General features: G+C 44.2%; 1 protein-coding gene across 6 annotated transcripts in view; it reads right to left on the minus strand.

Moving 5' to 3' along the window:
* Window positions 1-20,662, minus strand: part of GRAMD1C (GRAM domain containing 1C) — a 118,521-nt gene that overhangs the window by 91,570 nt on the left and 6,289 nt on the right. The window contains exons 1-2 of one of the 6 annotated variants that reach the window (XM_053305879.1): window positions 8,748-8,843; window positions 4,234-4,362 (exon numbers count right to left, since the gene is read on the minus strand). In XM_053305879.1, coding sequence (XP_053161854.1) covers window positions 4,234-4,362; window positions 8,748-8,750 — 132 coding nt within the window. In that variant the 5' untranslated portion in view covers window positions 8,751-8,843. Of the gene's footprint in view, window positions 1-4,204; window positions 4,363-8,747; window positions 8,844-20,662 lie in introns of those variants that run through there. The other 5 variants (XM_053305882.1, XM_053305881.1, XM_053305878.1 and 2 more) reach the window with 5 other exon arrangements.

Here is a 20,662-nt window from a genome sequence, read left to right on the forward strand (position 1 = left end):
CACGTACAAACCTTCTCATTAGCTTCTCTTGAAGTAGTGTACCTATTTTAAATTCTTGTTTTTTTAATTTTTTAAAAAAGAAATACATGTCTTAATGAGTCAACAGCTCAAAAAGATAAGGGGTACTTCCAGACCAGCACTTGTTCTGGAACTACCACTCTTTGTTCATTCATTTTCAACAGGAAATCAACATTACATGTTTCCAAATGTTTGAACTTTCCTTGTTTCTGTGTCCTCCTTCAGTGTTTTTCCAGACCTCATTTGTGGCCACAATTTCAGATATCAGCTCTTTACTCTAAAATGCAACTTGCCATTAGAATGTCCAGTATGGATAAAGTAAGTGCTATTAAGACTTTTCAGGGTTCCTGTGCCTTTAAAATTGAACAGCTCCTCCTAGGTTTAGCTGGTACAGATTTAGGTTGCCTTTGGGCTCCCTCTCTTGACTCTCTCTTTGTTTTTAGTACATGTGTTGTAATCTTTGGATTGTAGCCTTACACATTACAGTTTCCTGATAAAGCATAAAGCTAATTTAAATAATGGGGTGTGAGAGGTCATCTAATCAGAAACAATCTGCAACAGAATAAGAACATAAGAAAATTCCGGCTAGATCAGGCCAATGGCCCATCCAGTCCAGCATCCTGCCACATGCAGCAGCCAACCTGGTGCACTTGGGAAACCTGAAAGTAGAGAGAAGAGGGCAACTGTCCCCTCCGCTGGTCCTCCCTAGGACCTGGTGTTCAGGGGCATGCCACCACTGATTCTGATGGCAGTTATTTAGCTACCAAGGCTAGTAACTGTTGATAGCCCTATCCTCCATGAATGACAGAACCGAGGCCCAGATTCTTCTCTTCACTGAAATATACATATGGAGTGAGTCTATGTGGAGCCCCTGGTGGCGCAGTGGTAAAACTGTCGCCCTGTAACCAGAAGGTTACAAGTTCGATCCTGACCAGGGGCTCAAGGTTGACTCAGCCTTCCATCCTTCCGAGGTCGGTAAAATGAGTACCCAGAATGTTGGGGGCAATATGCTAAATCATTGTAAACCGCTTAGAGAGCTCCGACTATAAAGCGGTATATAAATGTAAGTGTAAGTGCTAAAGCTGTCATTACATGTTATAAGTATTCAGCTGGCAACCAGCCACCCACATCAAACAATAGATGGGATCTTGAAGGTAATCTGGTCCATCCTGCTCAATGTAGGATAACCACAGCACATCTCTGACAGATCAGTGCTGACCTTCTGCCTAAAATGCCACTCTTCCTCCAAGGAACTAAGAGAGGTGTACATGGTTATGTTGATCCTCACAGCCACCCTGTGAGGTAGGTTAGTGAGAGATACTTGACTGGCCCAGAGTCATCCAGTGAGCTTCATGGCTGAATGGGGATTTGAACTTGGGTCTTCCCGGTCCTAGTCCAACGCTCTAACCACTACACCATGCTGGCTAGTTAGCAAATATACTATACTGACTATAGCAAATGAATTAAACCCTGAAATCTGATTTTAATTACAGAGATGACAGAAAGCCTCTCTGAGCTTGCTGAACATAAATGTGCCAAATTACTGAAAAACTTCAGCTTATATATCCTTCCCTTCTATATGTACACTCAGAATTAGAACATAGCCATGAAAGGCATATCATATTAGTATCACACAGGCCAAAGCCCCAGCATATCTTTTTGTAGAAATTAAGTGCTGCGTAAACCTCCTTTTGCTGACATAAGGAATCACAGAACTCAGTAGTTCTCCCACGAAAATCCAGTTGTGGTTTACCCCTGTTACATTTCTAATACTTCATCATGCAATTCCTTCCTCTCCCAACTCTGTCTCGGTCCCCATCCCTGCACAAGTTCACTTCTTTCTCTACTCCCATTCAGGGATGACATTTTGCCAGAGATCAACATTGCAACGAAAGAACAGTAATAAACTTACAGTACTTTTCAAATATTCAAAGTTTTATACACTCCATTGTAGCTGGTTAAAAGCCAAAGCTTATTACTAACTGGTGTGTACGTAATGATGCAAAATTATGGAAAGTTTCTCTGCCCTAAATGAATTAAAATGAATTACACCAAAGTAAGTTGGCATACAATTGCAATGTAATATTCTGACCTCTGAATCAGCAAGTCTAAAGGATCCATCTCTGCCATAAAGTAACAAAGTGACTATAGAGAAAGCATGGTCTCTCAACCCCATAGTCCGCTCTGCAATATGGGCATAATACTTACCTACTTTAGAGGGTTACTGTTTCAGGACACAACAACGAACATTGTGCTGGAAATGGAGAAGTGGAATAACCAAGCATGCTTTAGCTGTGGATATCCTGCACTGCGCAGGAGGCTGGACTAGACCTTCAAGGGAATTGGAACATAGGAAGTGGTCATATACTGAATCGGACCATCTAGCTCAGTACTGTCTACCGGCCTACTCAACTTTGGCCTCCCAGCTGTTTTTGGACTCCAATTCCTATAATCCGACACCACAGTGGCCAATAGCCAAGAATTATGGGAGTTGTAGGCCAACATCTTCAGGAGGGCCGAAGTTGAGCAGCCCTGCTCTACACAGACTGGCAGTGGTTCTCCAAGGTTACAGGCAGGAGTCTCTCTCAGCACTATCTTGGAGATGCCAGGGACGGAACTTGGGACCTTCCTTGTTGGGTCCCTTCTAACTATTTTTCCATGTGAATGGCATTGGTTGCCAGTTAGGTATGTGTAAATTGTAATGCTAGCTTCAATTCCACATACTCCACATATATATTCCAAGAGATAAATTTGGGACTTGGGTCCACCATTCTGCCACTGCTAGTCATTTAGCTATGAGGCAGTAGTAAAGCTGGAAATAACCACAGTATAGGATACCACACCATGTTTATATTGCCTAAATCAGGGTTCCCAACCTTTCTTTTTTTAAACAAGTGTACCTCTTCTACCACAAACCTTCAGCTCAGGTACGAGAGGGTGGGGGGGGGGGAGAGAATGCATATATTTAATTTGTGTGTACTTGTGCAGGAGTGGATCCATCAGGAAATTACAGGGGGTGCCACAAGAATTTTCACAAGCAGGACTGACCCACCTGCTAGGCCAATTAGACACCTGCTCCAGGCGCCATTTCACCCTCAAAGTATCTCCCCTGCCAGCTGCTGCACCTCCCACAGTGGCGAGCATAGGCACTAGGACTGGGGAGATAGGGGCTGGGAGCACAGGGAGAGAGCAGTAGGCATGGCATCTGCTACCTCCTCCTCCTCTTCTCCCTTGGTTGCTCGCCCGCTTTTCCTGCTTCAGAAGCAGGAAGAGCAAGCAGGAAGACTAGAGGAGAAGAGGAGGTGTGGCAGCAGCTGCAGAATAGGGCTGCCAGCCAGCTTGCCGGCTTCTCTGGCCATGCGGATGGCGGCCAGAAAAGCCTCCTCTTATCCTCTGGAGCACCTGCTCTGGTGGTAGGGGGCAGTGGCAGCAAGGGTTTTCCTTGGGTGCCAAAAGTCCTTGGACTGGCCCTGTTCACAGGGGGCTACTCCAGGCACTGACTTACATCCAGATTAAGCTGCTCATCAGTACTCCCACTGAAATTAAGGGGACAAGTTTACTTGTTCCATTAATTCCGAGTACTCAGTGCTCTGAAGCTTGTCAGTCAGGCTGGGGGTGTGCTGAGCTTCAGCAAACAGCCAGCCAATCAGGAGCAGAGAGGTGAGTTTTCACTCTCTTCCTTCCCCTTCTGCAAGCAGACACACTGGTGAAGATACGTCAGCTTCAAACCAGTGATCATCAGATGGGGAACAAATAGTACAGCTGCAGTGTGGAGAGGGCTCTAATTACCCTACAGGTACTAGTACTCACCTCTTGGGAACCCCAGCCTATATAATGTGGTCTGCTAAGACTGCAGCCTGAACTGAAATTTCCTAGCATTTTGGAGCATGTATGATGGTGGCAAGCCACAGACATAATACATCAAACCCAAAGAGTTTTGTGTTTTGTTTTTGTCTACTGACTATATTAGTGCCACAAGACTCTTTGCTGTTTTATAACAACTGAGTATTTAAATACTAGAACAGGCCCTGAAATCCTATAGAACATGCAGCCTTGCCAATATTCAAATACATTATCGAGGTCATTTTTCTATAGCTTTGATGCACATGCACTAGAAATAACAGAAGGGGATTGGCTAAATGAAACTGTTTTAGAATACAGGCGTCCTTGAATGAAAATAGCATACATAAAATTGAGAACAATCCATGAAGTTACCCAAAAGCTCCAGTCAGTACTCCAATTATACAGAGAGGGGGTTTGGATTTTCTCCGTGCATACATTAAGATTCTCCGCAGAGTCCACCAGTAGCTGGCTGATGAGGCCATGATCCACTTCATGAAGTGCCTGTGAACAAGGAGTAAAGCATGTGGTTTTAAAAATGCAACCAATTGTTGCTGAAGCAAAAACTGATAAGCACACTCTTCAGAATTTCTAATTAAACCCCTAAGGACCTGGATAAACCATAAGGAACAAGGAAGGTGCATTTCCAATCTGCTTTATTTTAATTAGGTTATTGCATTTAAGAGCCTTTCCCCATGATCTGTTCATTGCATAATGAATGCACATTCTGCTTTTCATTGACTGTGCACAGTCTTTATCTTCACTTAAGGTTCCATTTCTCCAGCACAGACATCACATTTGACCAGCACTAAAACTGTATTATGATGCACCCCATCATCCAATTTCTTTCAACTCTTCTTTCCAAACAACATGCTTGTTGATAGAGCACAAATGCTGTGCAAAATGTTGTTGCACAAGTGTCCTGAATATTTAGTGGATTTTGTTTGTGACCAAGACCTGGCCTATGCATGCAGTAGAAATGTGTTAGAAGGCTTAGGGAGCTAATCTTGAAAGTTTTCACATGTTAAAAACAATCTCTGCAAGTTTAAAAAAATAAAAAGATCTAGGAAATAAGAGCAAGGGCTGGATTAGAATCGAACTTCCTACTGCACAACATTTTGACCTGAACAGAGATGCTTATGTAGTGGTTAACTGAAACACATGATGTCCCCTCCTGTAGTCTGAAAAGTACAATTTGTTCTACCATTTCAGACTGTGCCTCCTCATTCTGTACCTTATGAAGGTCAAGGTATGAATAATGTGGAGGAACAGCACTCTCCTCACCCATTCTTATAACTTTATGAACCTTTATTTTGGGATGAGGATAGACTTAAAAATGAAATATTTAGAAACCTATGGTCCCCCCCACCGCCACCCCATATACAACTCTTGTGCAGGAGCACTCAGCTAAATAATATATATTCATAAGAACAGTCCTACTGGGTCAAGCCCAAGGCCTATCTAGTCAACCATCCCATTTCATACAGTGGCCCACCAGATGCCTCTGAGAAGCCCACAGGCAAGAGGTAAGGGCAGGCCCTACCTCTGGCTCTTGCTCCCCTGCAGCTGGTATTCAGAGGCATCTTGAAGGTGGCCTATAGCCACCAGACTAGTAGCCACTGATAGACCTGTCCACTGTGAATTTGTCCAAGCCACTTTTAAAGCCATCCAAGCTAGTGGCCATCACGTCATCCCGTGGCAGAGAATTCCATAGATTAATTACGCACTGTTTGAAAAAGTACTTCTTTTTGTTGGTCCTAAAATTCCCAGCCTTCAGTTTCACGAGATGACCTCTGGTTCTAGTTCTGCGATACAGGGAGAAAAACTTGTCTCTTTCCACTCGATGCATAATTTTATACACCTCTATCATATCTCCCCATAGTGGTCTCTTCTCTCTTTCCAAACTAAAAAGCCCCAGATGCTGTAGCCTTGCCTCATAAGGAGGGTGCTCCAGGCCCCTGATCACCTTAGTTGCCCTCTTATGGACCTTTTCCAGTTCTACAATGTCCTTCTCAAGATATGGTGACCAGAACTGCACGCAGTACTCTAAATATGTCCACACCATTAATTTGTATAAGGGCATTATAATATTAGCATTTTTATTTTCAACCCCCTTCCTAATGATCCCTAGCAGGGAATTTGCCTTTTTCACAGTTGCCGCACACTAAGTCTACACTTTCAACAAGCTGCCCACCATGACTGCAAGATCTCTCTCCTGGTGAGTCAATGGCAGGTCATAGCCCATCAATATATATGTGAAGTTGGGTTTTTTTGCCTCAATATGCATCACTTGACACTTGCTTACACTGAACTGCATTTGCCATTTTGTCACCCACTCACCCAGTTTGGAGAGATCCTTTTGGAGATCCTCAAAATGTGTTTTGGATTTCACTACCCTCAATAGTTCAGTATCATCTGCAATTCTGGCCACTTTGCTGCTTACCCCAACTTCTAGATCATTTATGAATAAGTTAAAGCGCATTGATCCCAGTACAGAAACCTGGAAGACCCTACTTCTTACTTCCCTCCATTGTGAAAACTATCAATTTCTGTTTCCTATCCTTCAACCAGTCTCCAATCCACACATGAACCTGTCCCCTTATCCCATGACTGCTACGTTTAACTCAAGAGCTTTTGGTGAGGAACTCTGTCAAAAGCTTTTTGGAAGTCAACTGGACCACCTTTATCTACATGCCTGTTGACGCTCTCAAAGAACTCCAAAAGGTTCATGAGGCAAGACTTGCCCTGCAGAAGACCTGTTCTTCTATATGAAGAATTCTACTTTTGACCCCTTTCTCACCATGGACATCTCAAAATTTGTTTCCATTGGGCATGCCTATAACTCACATACTCCAATTTATTTTTAATACCACTGAACTTAGGAAAGGCTCACCTCTAAGCTTCATGGCAGTTCAGCCAGTGATTAGAATATGCTCACAAGCTGACAGGCTCTCTGTATTTACAAGTTTTATCCTTTTTTAAAAATCCATTTAAATTTTTTGAAATTAAAATTTCATGTTTATTTTAAAGTGTGCCAGGTCTCCTGCTCCTATTTTAGTGAGATTTTACCAGCTAGGATGATTGAATCCTTCACAGTAAAACAGACTTCTTGCCTCTGCATACATAAAAATCACAGAAGCATACTCAGCTTTGTATGCTCTGAAGCAACCATGAACAACAAAAAATAGCAGCCTCCACATTACATCTTGGCCACACTTTTATTTCCTTTTGAGAAAACAAAATCATGATATACACAGCAGCAAAGCTAACCCCTCCTGCCCTTCTACACTTCCCACTGTTTTGTAAGTCTTAGTTTTGGGCAGCAGTAGGTTGAGTCTCTCAAGACTGCACATTCCTTCTCACTTGTATTGGAGAAATACAGCTAGAGGTACAGTATTTCTTTATGAGGGCAAACTTTAAATGGCACAGTGCCATTACGTGCAAACAGCATACAATTCGGCCACTGACTGAAATTCAGAGGGCTGGTAGCAGACAGGGTCTTCTCAGTAGCGTCATGCTTCCTATGGAATACCCTCCTCTAAGAAAGACATGGTTGGCTCCCTCTCTCCAACTGTTTTCAGGAGACCAGACCTTTTTGTCCCTTGAAAGTTTTTGGCTTTATGAGCTAAGCTGTGTTTTTAATGCATTGTAATGACTGTCTTGGTTTTAAAATTTATTTCATACAATATACAGTAATTATATTTTGTTTTTGTTTTTTTAAAATGCCTATTAGCTGCTACGTTGGTTTATGACTCAAAGCAGGTATAAAGAATGAAAATATTTGTCGCTGACAGAGAACTAGCCAACTATTGGAGGCAGAAAGAGCAAAAACATTCCTTCCCTATTTGAGGAAATGTTTATGAAGGTTAAAAAGGGTAGGCAAAAGAAATATTGTTCCTCAGATGACAATTTCCACCCTATTTTAAAGCAGTTAAGAAAACTAGTACAATTTTCTTAATGTGTTATATCTCTTAACGCATTATACATAGGAAGTTATCATACCATTGTAACAGTGTACAATTTGCCCCATTTGCAAAATGGCAATTTCACAATCTGGCTAACTTCCTTGTGAATATAAATTACAGTTAAAGGTTTCTGTAGCTCAGTTTTAATTCTTTTTAGACCCTTTCTGTAAAAAGAGCTTAAGAAAGGCAAAGTATCCTGCTGCTTGGGATATTGCAAAGCTGTGAGGTCTAAAATAGAACACCTATTCCCCAAGAAACAAAAAATTAAACATTTAGAATGGTTATTCTATTCTATAGACTCTGTCGGGGTGAAATGTTCTGGGCCAAGTACGATAAAATAAAGGACATCTGGAATTACTTTCCCCTCCACAAGGCTCCGACAACTTTGAGAGCCATGCAACAGGCAGAAATTCAATATGTGAGCTTCTTTTCATCACAGCATCTCAACTGCAGAAAGAGTTGAACCTATTGAATTTCCACCTATCGCAGTTGTGTTATAGGCACAGGAACCCAGGCCCCCCCCCCGGGGGGGGGGCCGGCGGCGGACGGGATGGTGTTAACAATAGACTGCTGCTTTCTTCACTGCCTTCTGATCCACAGCTAAGGTGATAATGAGAGGCAACAAACGGCAACTTCCCCCCATCAACTCTCAACCTTAAAAGTCCACACGATTTTTTCAGAAGCTGTGCACATCCTAGACAATTTGCAAGGCAACCGTTACCAAAAACGTAGCAGCCGGCAGCAGAGGACGTAATGCAAACGCTATGTGAAGCCTACAGGTCACAGCCACAAAACTTGAAGAGTTCATTAAATTTATTATTATTTTTTTAAGGATAACCAGCCACCTTATAAAAAAGCCGATAGAGGGGTAAGGGCAAGCTACATAAAAAAAGCAACATTAGAGGAGAAAGAGCGCACGCTTACCATGGAGAGGAGAAAGATGCAACCAGCAAACGGGTTGTCTCAAAAACTAGCACCAAGGGCTGCAAGCAACGCCTCTCCACCCCGCAATTTAAAGGGCCAGTTGCATTTTTCAAAAAGCACACATACAGTATCTACACAGCGGAGAGAAAATGGGTGCTTACAGAGGCGGCGACCCCTTCCGATCATCATTTACGCTAGTGTAAACTCATTGGCTTGACATGAGCTGTGTAAGGGGCGCGTGAACAGAGCTGTGGAGAAGAAAGCCAACACCTATATGGAAAAGGGAACGTTTTTCCGATGGGAGGAGGATTTGGGAAATTCCATAGCAAACTTTTTCTGGGTCGCGCGGTGGGCGGGCGGGGGCTTCAAATTTAGAACAAAAATAAGATCCAAACTGTCTGGTGTGTTTCCCCCCTTAAATGAAATATTTATTGGAATATATTCAGGTTTTTTAAAAAATAAACTTTATAGATGTACACATTAAAGGTGTTGTTGGGCGCTTTTATGACGCCCCTCTCCTGTTCCGATTCCTTTCACCACATTCTGCAAAGTGTTCTTTGGGAAGAGATCTTAATCTAAAAATAAAGTGTGCCGTCAAGTCAATTTCGACTCCTGGCGACCACAGAGCCTGTGGTTGTCTTTGGTAGAATTATGGAGGGGTTTACCATTGCCTCCTCTCGCGCAGTATGAGATGATCGGGTATGAGATGATCGGAGGCACTGCGTTGCAGTGGTTTCGGTCCTTTCTTGAGGGGAGGGTTCAGAAGGTGGTGCTGGGGGACTACTGCTCGGCCCCATGGCCGTTGGCCTGTGGGGTCCCGCAGGGATCGGTCTTGTCCCCCATGCTGTTTAACATTTACATGAAGCAGCTGGGAGAGGTCGTCCGGAGATTTGGACTGAGTTGTCAGCAATATGTGGATGACACTCAGCTCTATCTCTCATTGTCATCTGATCCTAGGGAGGCGGTGGATGTCCTGAATCGGGGGCTGGAGGCCATGATGGGTTGGATGTGGGCTAACAAACTGAAATTGAATCCGGATAAGATGGAGGTACTGTTGGTCAGTACGGAGAGCCAATCGGGATGAGGAGATTTTACCGGTTCTGGATGGGGTTGCACTCCCCTTGAAGGAGCAAGTACGCAGCTTGGGGGTACTACTGGACCCGGCTCTGCTTTTGGAAGCTCAGGTGGAGGCGGTGGCCAGGGGTGCCTTTGCATGGCTTCGGTTGGTGCGCCAGCTGCGTCCCTTTCTCGAGAAGGCAGATTTGGCCACGGTTACCCACACCTTAGTCACGTCGCGGCTGGATTACTGTAACGCGCTCTGCGTGGGGCTGCCCTTGAAGAATATCCGGAAGCTGCAGCTAGTGCAAAACGCGGCAGCGAGGGTTTTATCCGGAGCTGCCCATTGGGAACATATCACCCCCATTTTGAAAGAGCTGCACTGGCTGCCGGTTCGTTTCCGGGTCCAACTCAAGGTGCTGGTTTTGACCTTTAAAGCCCTAAACGGTTTGGGCCCGGGGTATTTGAGGGACCGCCTGCTCCCAAGGGTTGCTGCCCGCTTGACGAGGACATCTGAGGGGGTCCTGCTCCGGGTGCCAACAATGAGGGAGGCCCGGCTGTCGTGCACTCGGGACAGGGCCTTCTCTGTTGCTGCCCCCAGACTCTGGAATGCTCTCCCAGTGGCCATTCGTTTCTCGGACTTCATCATGGCTTTTAGAAAGCTTTTAAAGACTTGGCTTTTTACCCAGGCTTTTATATGATAGTTTTCTACTGTGGCTTTTCTGTGTTTTTATTTGTTGTATTTGTTGTATTGTTTTTATGCCTGTTTTTATATGTTTTTATACTTTTAACATGATGTTTTTATTGTCTTTTTATTGTATGTTTTTAACTTTTGTAAACCGCCTTGGGGTTATCTTTTTAACGAAAGGCGGTATATAAATGCAAAAATAAATAAATAAATAAATAAATAAATAAATCCCTTTCAGCATCTTCCTATATCACTGCTGCCCAATATAGTTGTTTCCCCATAGTCTGGGAAACATACCAGCAGGATTCAAACCAGCAACCTTCTGCTTGTTAGTCAAGCATTTTCCCTCTGCACCACTTAAGGTGATACATGGACACTAACTACAGGTGAAACTCGGAAAATTAGAATATCGTGCAAAAGTCCATTAATTTCAGTAATGCAAATTAAAAGGTGAAACTGATATATGAGACAGACGCATTACATGCAAAGCGAGATAAGTCAAGCCTTAATTTGTTATAATTGTGATGATCATGGCGTACAGCTCATGAAAACCCCAAACCCACAATCTCAGAAAATTAGAATATTACATGGAACCAAGAAGACAAGGATTGAAGAATAGAACAATATCAGACCTCTGAAAAGTATACAGTGTACTGTGCTTGATTGGCCAGCAAACTCGCCTGACCTGACCCCATAGAGAATCTATGGGGCATTGCCAAGAGAAGGATGAGAGACATGAGACCAAACAATGCAGAATTGCTGAAGGCCGCTAATGAAGCAACCTGGTCTTCCATAATACCTCATCAGTGCCACAGGCTGATAGCATCCATGCCATGCCGCATTGAGGCAGTAATTGCTGCAAAAGGGGCCCAAACCAAGTACTGAATACATATGCATGCTTATACTTTCACCTGTAATTATAAATACCTGTGCTGCTCCATCCTGTGCAATAATATTTTGGGGTGTGGGTGGGTTTTTGAGTGGTGTGTGTGTTGTTGTTTTGCGGGGGGAGGTCATTTAAATTAAAGGTTAAGACCTTTTAATTCTCCAGATCTTTTTTAATGGGTGAATTGTGGCTTCTGCTTTTATCTCCTTGCTCCATTTTTATATTATTTTAGTGTGTTTTACTAACCCATTTTTATTAAAGTTTGTGTTTTATTACTGTTTTTTCTTGAAGTTGTAAACCATTTGGGTACTTTTGACAGAACAGGAACATATAGGGAAAGTCTGTAGCTCAGTGGGAGAGTCCCAAGTCTGATTCCAGATAGGGTTGGGAAATATCTGTCTGAAATACTGGAGCCCTGTCAGATGGGGATTTTACTTTGGAAGGGTGTGTGTTCACATATCGTCACACAGCCAGCGTGGTGTAGTGGTTAGAGTGCTGGACTAGGACTGGGGAGACCCAAGTTCAAATCCCCATTCAGCCATAAAACTAGCTGGGTGACTCTGGGCCAGTCACTTCTCTCTCAGCCTAACCTATTTCACAGGGTTGTTGCGAAAGAGAAACTCAAGTATGTAGTACTTGACTGGGCTCCTTGGAAGAAGAGTGGGATATAAATGTAATCCTATATAATAAAGTGCCTGGCGTGCGTCTGTGTCTTCAAAGGATGGCGTCTGCGTCCGTGTCTCCCTTGGCTGTTCTGGGCATGCACGGTGCGCATGCCCAGAACAGCCGAGGGAGACACGACCGCCGGCACCAGGCGGCCATGTTGCCCGGTTGGTCAGCCCAGCCACGGGGAGGCCAGAGGCGGCAGCGGAGGGTCCGGGCCAGTCGCAGCGAGGCCAGAGGCAGCGGCAACGGGACCGGCCAAGCCGCGGGGATGGTAGAGGCGGGGGCGGCGGGCAGCACTCTGGGCGGCGGCGGGACCAGCCCGGCCGCGTGGAAGGCCAGAGACGGCGGCAACAGGACCGGACAAGCCAGGGAGAGGGGAGAGGCGGCGGCAACAGGACCGGCCAAGCCGCGGGGAGGGTAGAGACGGGGGCGGGGAGCAGCACTCTGGGCGGTGGCAGCGGGTCCGGCCTGGCTGCGTGGAATGCCAGAGGCGGCGGCAGAGGGTCCGGCCCGGCCCCGAGGAGGCCAGAGGCGGCGGCAACGGGACCAGCCAAGCCACGGGGAGGGTAGAGGCGGTGGCAACGGGACCGGCAACGGGACCGGGCAGGGTAGAGGCGGCGACGCCAGGTCCGGCCCGACCGTGGGGAGAGAAAAGGCGGCAGCGGCACAGGCACAGGCAGCAAACACAGCAAAGGGCATGAATTTTCGGGCCCCAGCCACCCATCCATCCAAACGGCAAAAGATAAAGTGACACACAAGCACCCCCACACACAAAAAAAAAAAGGAAAAGAAAAAAACCTTGCTGAGGATGAAATACAGATCTAACAAACAGATCAACACAACCCTACTAGCACCCGTTAATTTAACAGGCTTAAAATTACTAGTAATAATAATAATCTTCTAGACTTATGTGGAAGTCCCTGCAAGCTATCAGGGAGCACTCCATAGATGATTTGGGTTTTTCATTGTGCACTGAAGCTTAGCCCAATTTATGTCTGGGATAAAAAGAATCCACTTTTTGCACTGGGTTGTTGGCCAAATTTGAAATATTCGATATGCCCCGTAACTCGCAATATTTCACCCCTCTTAATCCCGCAATAAAGTCTGCTGTCTGGGAAAGGCCCAGTAGGAGGGCTGCTGCCAGTCAGTGCAATCAATACTGAACGAAATGGATCAATGGTCTGACTCAGCTACTTATGTTACTATTTTAAATAAACAGCAATAAATGTTTATCCTTAATGCTTATCCTTAAGTCCCACACTGAGTTCAACAGGTCTTACTCCCAGGTAAGACCGAGTAGAATTGCATCTTAAATCCAAGTCTACAACTTCTGGTAGTGAAAAGTGACTCATTCATTTTATTAAGATATATGCTAAATTAATAGGGAAATGGGAGATATTTAAAAAGTCTGTGTGGCTGCACAAAAAGCTGATCAAAAAGCTCAAAAGAAAAAGGGATGTGCATAAGAAATGGATGGAAGGACAGGTCACCAAGGATGAATACAGATGAACAGCCCAAACATGTAGGGACAGTGTCAAGAAAGCCAAAGATCAGAACAAATGGAGCCTGGAGAGGGGTGGTAGGAGCAGAACAGGGGCTTTTCCCAAGTATGTTCAAAGTAAGATGAAGAGGAAATAAATGGCAGGCTTGCTGCTGAGTAAGGATGGTGACATGTTAACAGGTAACAAAAGAAACCAGAGCCCAAAGGGGAATTGTGTGCAATCTTACTAGCTTCGTGGATTGTGGGAATGATGCAGACATAATTTAGCTTGGTTTCAGCAAAGCATGAGACAAAGTTCCCCGTGGTATTTTTGTTAGCAAACTGGTCAAGTGTTGGCTAGATAATCATACAATCGGGTGGTTTCACAGTTGGCTGGGAAATTATACCAGCTGGTCTGGTGCATAGTACTCAGGGACTGGCCTTTTCCATTGCTGCCCTGGGATTTGAAATGCTATTGAGATAAGAGCTAACTCCTGTTGAGATAAGTGCGTCCCCATCTCTGATAACTTCTAAGAAGGCAATTCAGACACATTTGTTCAACGAGGCTTTTAATTAGACTTACAGATTTTAACATTGTTTTAAATTTTAAATTATTTTAATGTTTTGATTTTTTTTAAGTGATGTTTTATTGTAAACCACCCAGATACATAAGTTTTGGACTGTATATAAACATGTTAAATAAATAAGAAATAAATACTTAACGTGCTTATCAATGGCCCTGTTATCAAATTAGATGGAGGTTTCAGTATATACTGGATTAAGGTATTAACTAGTGAAGCTAACTCACAATATGAGGAGGTTTCTAAAAAGAAAAAGAAAAGCTGTTTTGCTGGCCAGGTTTATTGGTAAAATTTGGATCATATCTTCGTAACTTACGTAAATAAATAATCTCACTGTAGATTATTGTTGCTCCTATTGTTGCTCCTCCATCCCTTCCGACTTGCTTCAAAAATGGTCCCTTGGTATACTGAGGAGTTGCGGGGGCTGAAGTGGTTGGGTAGGCGACAAGAACGCAAGTGGAGGAGAACTCAGTTCGAATCTGACAGGATGAAGCATAGGAACCATTTGAAGACTTATGCGATGGTGCGTGCAGCAAAAAAGATATGCAGGTTTGCGCTCAGCAGAGCTATCCCAGGTTGTGAGGAGTTTAGTCTATGCTCCTTCTGCTTCAAATCAGTCCCTGGGGTCGTTCTGCTGTGACGCTTTTAATGGGTTCTTTGCAAACAAGATCTCCTGTATTCGGGCTGACTTGGACTCCACTATTTCGGCAAGGTCTATGGAGGAGGTGTCTTGGAGTTGGATCAGTTTCAATCTGTGACTCCTGAGGATGTGGACAAGCTGCTTCGGGCAGTGTGGCCTACCACCTGTTCTCTGGATCCTTGCCTGACTTGGCTGTTTCTATCTAGCAGAGAGATTGTTGGAGGTGGCCTAGTTAATATCATAAATGCATCGTTGAGGGAGGGTAGGGTGCCTCCCTGTTTGAAGGAGGCAATGGTTAAACTGCTCCTTAAGAAGCCTTCCCTGGACTCCTTAGCGATGGATAGTTACAGGCCAATCTCCAATCTCCCTTGGTTGGGCAAAGTGATTAAGAGGGTGGTGGACCAGTTCCAGGCAGTTTTGGAGGAAACTGATTATCTAGACCCATTTCGAACTGGCTTTAGAGCTGGCTATGGGGTTGAGACAACCTCGGTCAGCCTGATGGATGACCTTTACCAGGGAACCGACGGAGGGAGTGTGACTCTGCTGATTCTTCTGGATCTCTCAGCAGCGTTCAATACCATCGACCATGGTATCCTTCTGGATCGCTTGGGGGAGTTGGGAATAGGGGGGCTGCTTTGCAGTGGTTCCACTCCTATATCTCGGGTAGATTCCAGATGGTGGAGCTTGGTGACAGTTGCTCTTCAAAACGGGAGCTCTTATGTGGAGTCCCTCAGGGCTCCATTCTGTCACCAATGCTTTTTAATATCTACATGAAACCGCTGGGTGAGGTCATCAGAGGGTTTGGTCCTGGGTGTTATCAGTATGCTGATGACACCCAAATCTACTTCTCCCTTTCTTCTTCAGGAAATGGCACTCATTTTCTAAATGCCTGCCTACAGGTAGTAATGGGCTGAATGAGGTATAACAAACTGTAGCTGAATCCAAGCAAGACAGAGGTGCTCATTGTGAGGGCTCAGTATCTGAGGGATGAGTTAGATCTTTCTGTGCTGGATGTGATTATACTCCCCCAGAAGGAGCAGGTGCACAGCTTGGGAGTACTCCTGGACCCAGGCCTCATCCTGGTTTCTCAGGTGGAGGCTATGGCCTGGAGTGCTTTCTATCAGCTTTGGCTGATTCGATAGGTGTGTCCATTCCCTGAAGAGGATGACCTCAAAACAGTGGTGCATCAGCTGGTAACCTCCAGGCTTGACTATTGCAATGCGTTCTACGTGGGGTTGCCTTTGTACGTAGTTCAGAAGCTTCAGTTAGTTCAAAATGCAGCAGCCAGATTGGTCTCTGGGGTAACCTTCATCTAAGATGAAGGGGTGGAGGGAATTCTCATCGAATTTACAGATTACACAAAACTGTGAGGAATACGTTCAAAGAGACCATATTATGCCTGTCTTGAAACAGTTACACTGGCTGCCGATATGTTTCCGGACAAAATACAAAGTGCTGGTTATTACCTTTAAAGCCCTGAACGGCTTAGGTCCGAGTTATCTTAGAGAGTGCCTTCTTCTGCATGATCCCCAGCGCACGTTAAGGTCATCTAAGGAGGTCCAACTCCAGTTCTCACCAGTTTGTCTGGTGGCAACGCAGAGGCGGGCCTTCTCTGTAGCTGTTCCTGGGCTTTTGAATGCACTCCTGGCAGAAATCCGTAATTTGAGTTCATTGCTGTCTTTCAGGAGAGCCCTTAAAACCTAACTGTTTGGCCCGGCCTTCCAGGGTTTTTAAACTGCTATAAACTGTTTTAAAGGGTTTTAAACCCTGTTTTAAACCTGGTTTTCCAAGGTTTTTAGCTGTTTGAATGTTTAATTGGTTTTATTCTGTTTTTATAGTTTTGATTTTAATTTTTAATTGGTTTTAATTGTTTTTATTCTGTTGAGCCATTTTGGAAGGGTGATATATAAATCAAATAAATAAACAAACAAATAAATAAAATAATAGATTACACTGGAGAAAGTGTGAGTTTGGAGACACTAGTGTCAAGGTCACACTTGTATGAGACTTGTCCTAGAAGAGATATCATGTATAGCGTGTCCCTCTTGGCTGGTCATAACTAGAAAGCTGCCATCTTTTGTTTATGGTACATCATGCTCAGCATATAGTGTATTTCCTCTTCACTCCTGTCTTCATTTTCTTACTGTGTCCTTTCTCCTTTTGATCTGTGTATATGTAAACCTGTGTATTTTAGTGTGCACACCATTTTCTGCTCTCTGCATGATCCATGTTTCACATGACTGAGTTTACAAATCATCATCTTATGGATGGATCAAGTTTAAGCTGATCCTGAGGAGGATGCATTTATGTTGGCTTCTCTCCATTAGTTTTGGGAACCTTCACATTTAATATCAGGGAGTGTCAACAAAAGGATAAACAGAAGCTTTTGAGGGGGGAAAGCAAGATAGATACATATTTCAAAATATACTGAGTAATTGTGAAAAGGTTATTTCAAATTATGTGCACATACAGTATACTTTATAGGCTCTTAAAATTGATACTATTCATTATATTTGCTTGCCTATAGGGTAGTTTTTCTTGTTTAGCAATGATCAGTCTTCTTTTCTAGTAAATTTTCTCATAGATAAACTTTGTGGTCCAAGGTGTTTGACCACAAGATTAATTAAAGGTGCTGGTGGAGTCAGAGGATGTCTGCCTAGGAAAAAATACTTTATTTTTACAACTTTACCTTTGTATATGTACAAGTGTCAAGTCTTTGTGTTTATCTGTTTTGTGTCCTTTATGTGAAAATAATATTTTTAAAAATGTTTAACGGTATGGGGATGCTTATACTTGGGCCTCAGTAGAATGTCTTAATCTGACTCTGGGAGGTTTGAGTGAGTGCTGCAGAGTTCTGCTCGGAACCCAGAAATCTCCAATGTTTTTATCTAAGATGAAAGGGTGGAGGGAATTCTCATCAAATTTACAGATTACACAAAACTGTGAGGAATACATTCAAAGTGACCTTATTAGAATAGAAAAGTGGGCTGAAACTATTTAAAATTAAATTCAACAGAGTTGGGCAACAGAAAGAAGTCAAATGCACATATATAGGATGGAGGATACCAGGCTTGGCAATAGTATATATGAAAGGCTGCTTCCCACCCCTTTTGCTGCATTAGCAGGGATACGGGATAAGCGAGGGGCGGAGTTGCGGGCCCGACCCAAGAGACGGGCATGCGGGCTGCCATTTTAGTTTCCCAGCACATGACACCGGCGGACCAATCACATGCAAGGAGTGGCTGCAAAAGCAGTCGGCTCCTTTACACTGTCTTTCAGTTGCTCTATGGGCTGGCACCCTCCCACCCAGGGGCATAGCGAGACCCATAGGGGCCCAGGAACAAAATCTTTGTAGCCCCCCCCCCATTGAACATGCCAGACACAAGGAGTGGGGCAACAAACATCTCCCCCCTGCCACCACCTTGCCCCTCTGCCCCTGCCCTTGCCTCACCGCCACTTATCTTTGCTCCTGTGACAGTGGAAGGTGCTGTGGCTAGGCTGGCAGGGACAGGCCTCTCCAGTCGGCCTGCATGCACCTCTCTCTCTCACACTGGCCGAACTGTGCATCTGCACAGTTCAGCTATGGACGTTGCATGCCTGTGACATCATGGGCATGTGACTTCCATAGTCAAACTGCAAAGGAGCACAGTTCAGCCAGCCGGCAAGAGAGGCATGCAGGTCGGTTGGAGAGGCCCGGCCCAGCCACCGTGCCCGCAGCCACCGCATGAGGGCAAAGATAAGCAGTGGTGGGGCAAGGGTGGTGGTGTGGCGTGGCAGGCGCAGTCTGCTTGGGGGGGGCTGACCCTCTGGGCCCAGGGATATTTGTCCCTGCTTGCCCAATAGTTGCTACGCCCATGCTCCCGCCCACCCCCGGACTCAGTGAGGGATATTCCAGTCGCCATTGGGGCCAAGTCGGGATTTTTTGGGTCTCAACTGATTGGCTAATATTGGGGCCTTTTTTCACCTAATTCTCACAGATTTTGTTAAGGTAGTCCCTGGGGTTAATTGGTCACTTTGCAGATGAATGCGGGTCAGGGTAGGTTAATTTGTTGTTGGGCTGGAGGGCTATTTTGGCGAGTGGGAATGTATGGATGAAGGCTTGGTGATCTCGCGACTCTCAAGCTGGATCTGCTCCCACTCAGATGCATGCCAGCGTACACCACTCAGTACCTTGCGACCTGGGTTGAAGTGGGCTGGCATGCATCTCCTTGAAGGGGGTAATCTTATGGTAGAGAAGAGGTTTGGACTGGGTACTGAGCCAAATCAAAGTGCAGTCCTTCGCCCTTCTGTGGACATACCTTCTAGGAGATTGACCCACATAGGGGATACCCACACTTTAATTAAGAGTCCTCGTTGCAGGTTTTGTAAATATTCAATAAAGTGGCCCTGGTTTTTTCCAACTACATGTGTCCTGTCATTATTTGGGCCTGGGTTTGCAAAGCATATTGAGATTGTAATCAATCACAAGCTGAAAATGAGTCAGCACTGTGATACAGTATTAAAAAAAGGGCTAATGTTATATTTGGCTGCATTAATGAAACTACAGTTTTGAAATAATTGTTAATGAAACTACAGTTTAGAAATAATTGTATTAATAAAGATAGAAATAAATTAAATAAGACAGATTCAAAATATATTAAATAAAAATGATGATGTACACGATATATGTGTCTTTTCTTCATGACCACAGATCCCTGCCATTTTATTGTGAAGATGTTGTGACAAACACTTTGGTTTTCCCCTGTGTAATGTGGGAAGACGCCTTTACTCTTAGGTAGATTCAAAATATTCCCACTGTGGGAATATTTTATTTAAAAAATGGTTAAAAACTTCCCAATAAATACATTAAATTAAAGACATATGGCAGGATATTTAAAATAATAATACATAAATAAAATGACATGACATTGGATATTCAGACAAACACGATATATTTGATTTCATGATATGTGTGCCATGAAAAGGTGTTGCCATGGTGCTTAGAGTTCCATTCATTTCAAAACAGAGCCACCTACAGGAAAAATATGTGAAATGAAATGGGTGTTTTTTTCAGGGAGAAAGCTGAAACGTGTTGGCTGAAATCCTGACTAAATTTACTAGAGGAAGTCCTATTGAAATTTAGAAGGTTTTTTAAAAAATACTATCTCTTAAGTATCCTGAGTAACTTTGTCAGGATGTTAGTCACTGAAATAATAAATGGCTTTGTTCAAGGGCATAGCAAGGTGGGAGTAGGCCCAGAGACAAGATTTTAAAATGCCCCCCCTCACTGAAGCTCAGCTCATGAAGTAAAGAAATCTTAAATGAGGCTGAATAGTGGTAACAAAAAGCATAGTTATATATATCTCCTATGTGCCACAACAGAACATCATCCTAAATTATTTTTTAAAGGTTTTGAAATTGTGGACGAGGCAAATCATTTAATGATACTAGAGAAAGACATGCTGTTCTGGTAGCTCCAGGTCTTAACACTCACATCAGTTTCGGAGGATGAATACAACTCAAGGAAGCCCGGGTGGGTGCGCATCTGGGGGAGTCAGTCATGTGACTTGCCTCTGAGGGCCCCCCCAAGGCAGTGGGCCCCCAGACAACTGTCTCCCCTTGCCCTATTATAGTTACGCCCCTGGCTTTGTTAAACATCTGAAAAATTCTACTCTTCCCCTTTATGGTGCACAGGGTTAATTAAACCACTGTCAGAGAGATTACAGCAATAGCAATAGCACTTACATTTATATACCGCTCTATAGCCGGAGCTCTCTAAGCGGTTTACAATGATTTTAGCATATTGCCCCCAACATTCTGGGTACTCATTTTCCCGACCTCGGAAGGATGGAAGGCTGAGTCAGCCTTGAGCCCCTGGTCAGGATTGAACTTGTAACCTTCTGGTTACAGGGCGGCAGTTTTACCACTGCGCCACCAGG

The sequence above is a fragment of the Hemicordylus capensis genome, chromosome 3 (genome assembly GCF_027244095.1).
Source record: "Hemicordylus capensis ecotype Gifberg chromosome 3, rHemCap1.1.pri, whole genome shotgun sequence".
Lineage (NCBI taxonomy): Eukaryota > Metazoa > Chordata > Lepidosauria > Squamata > Cordylidae > Hemicordylus > Hemicordylus capensis.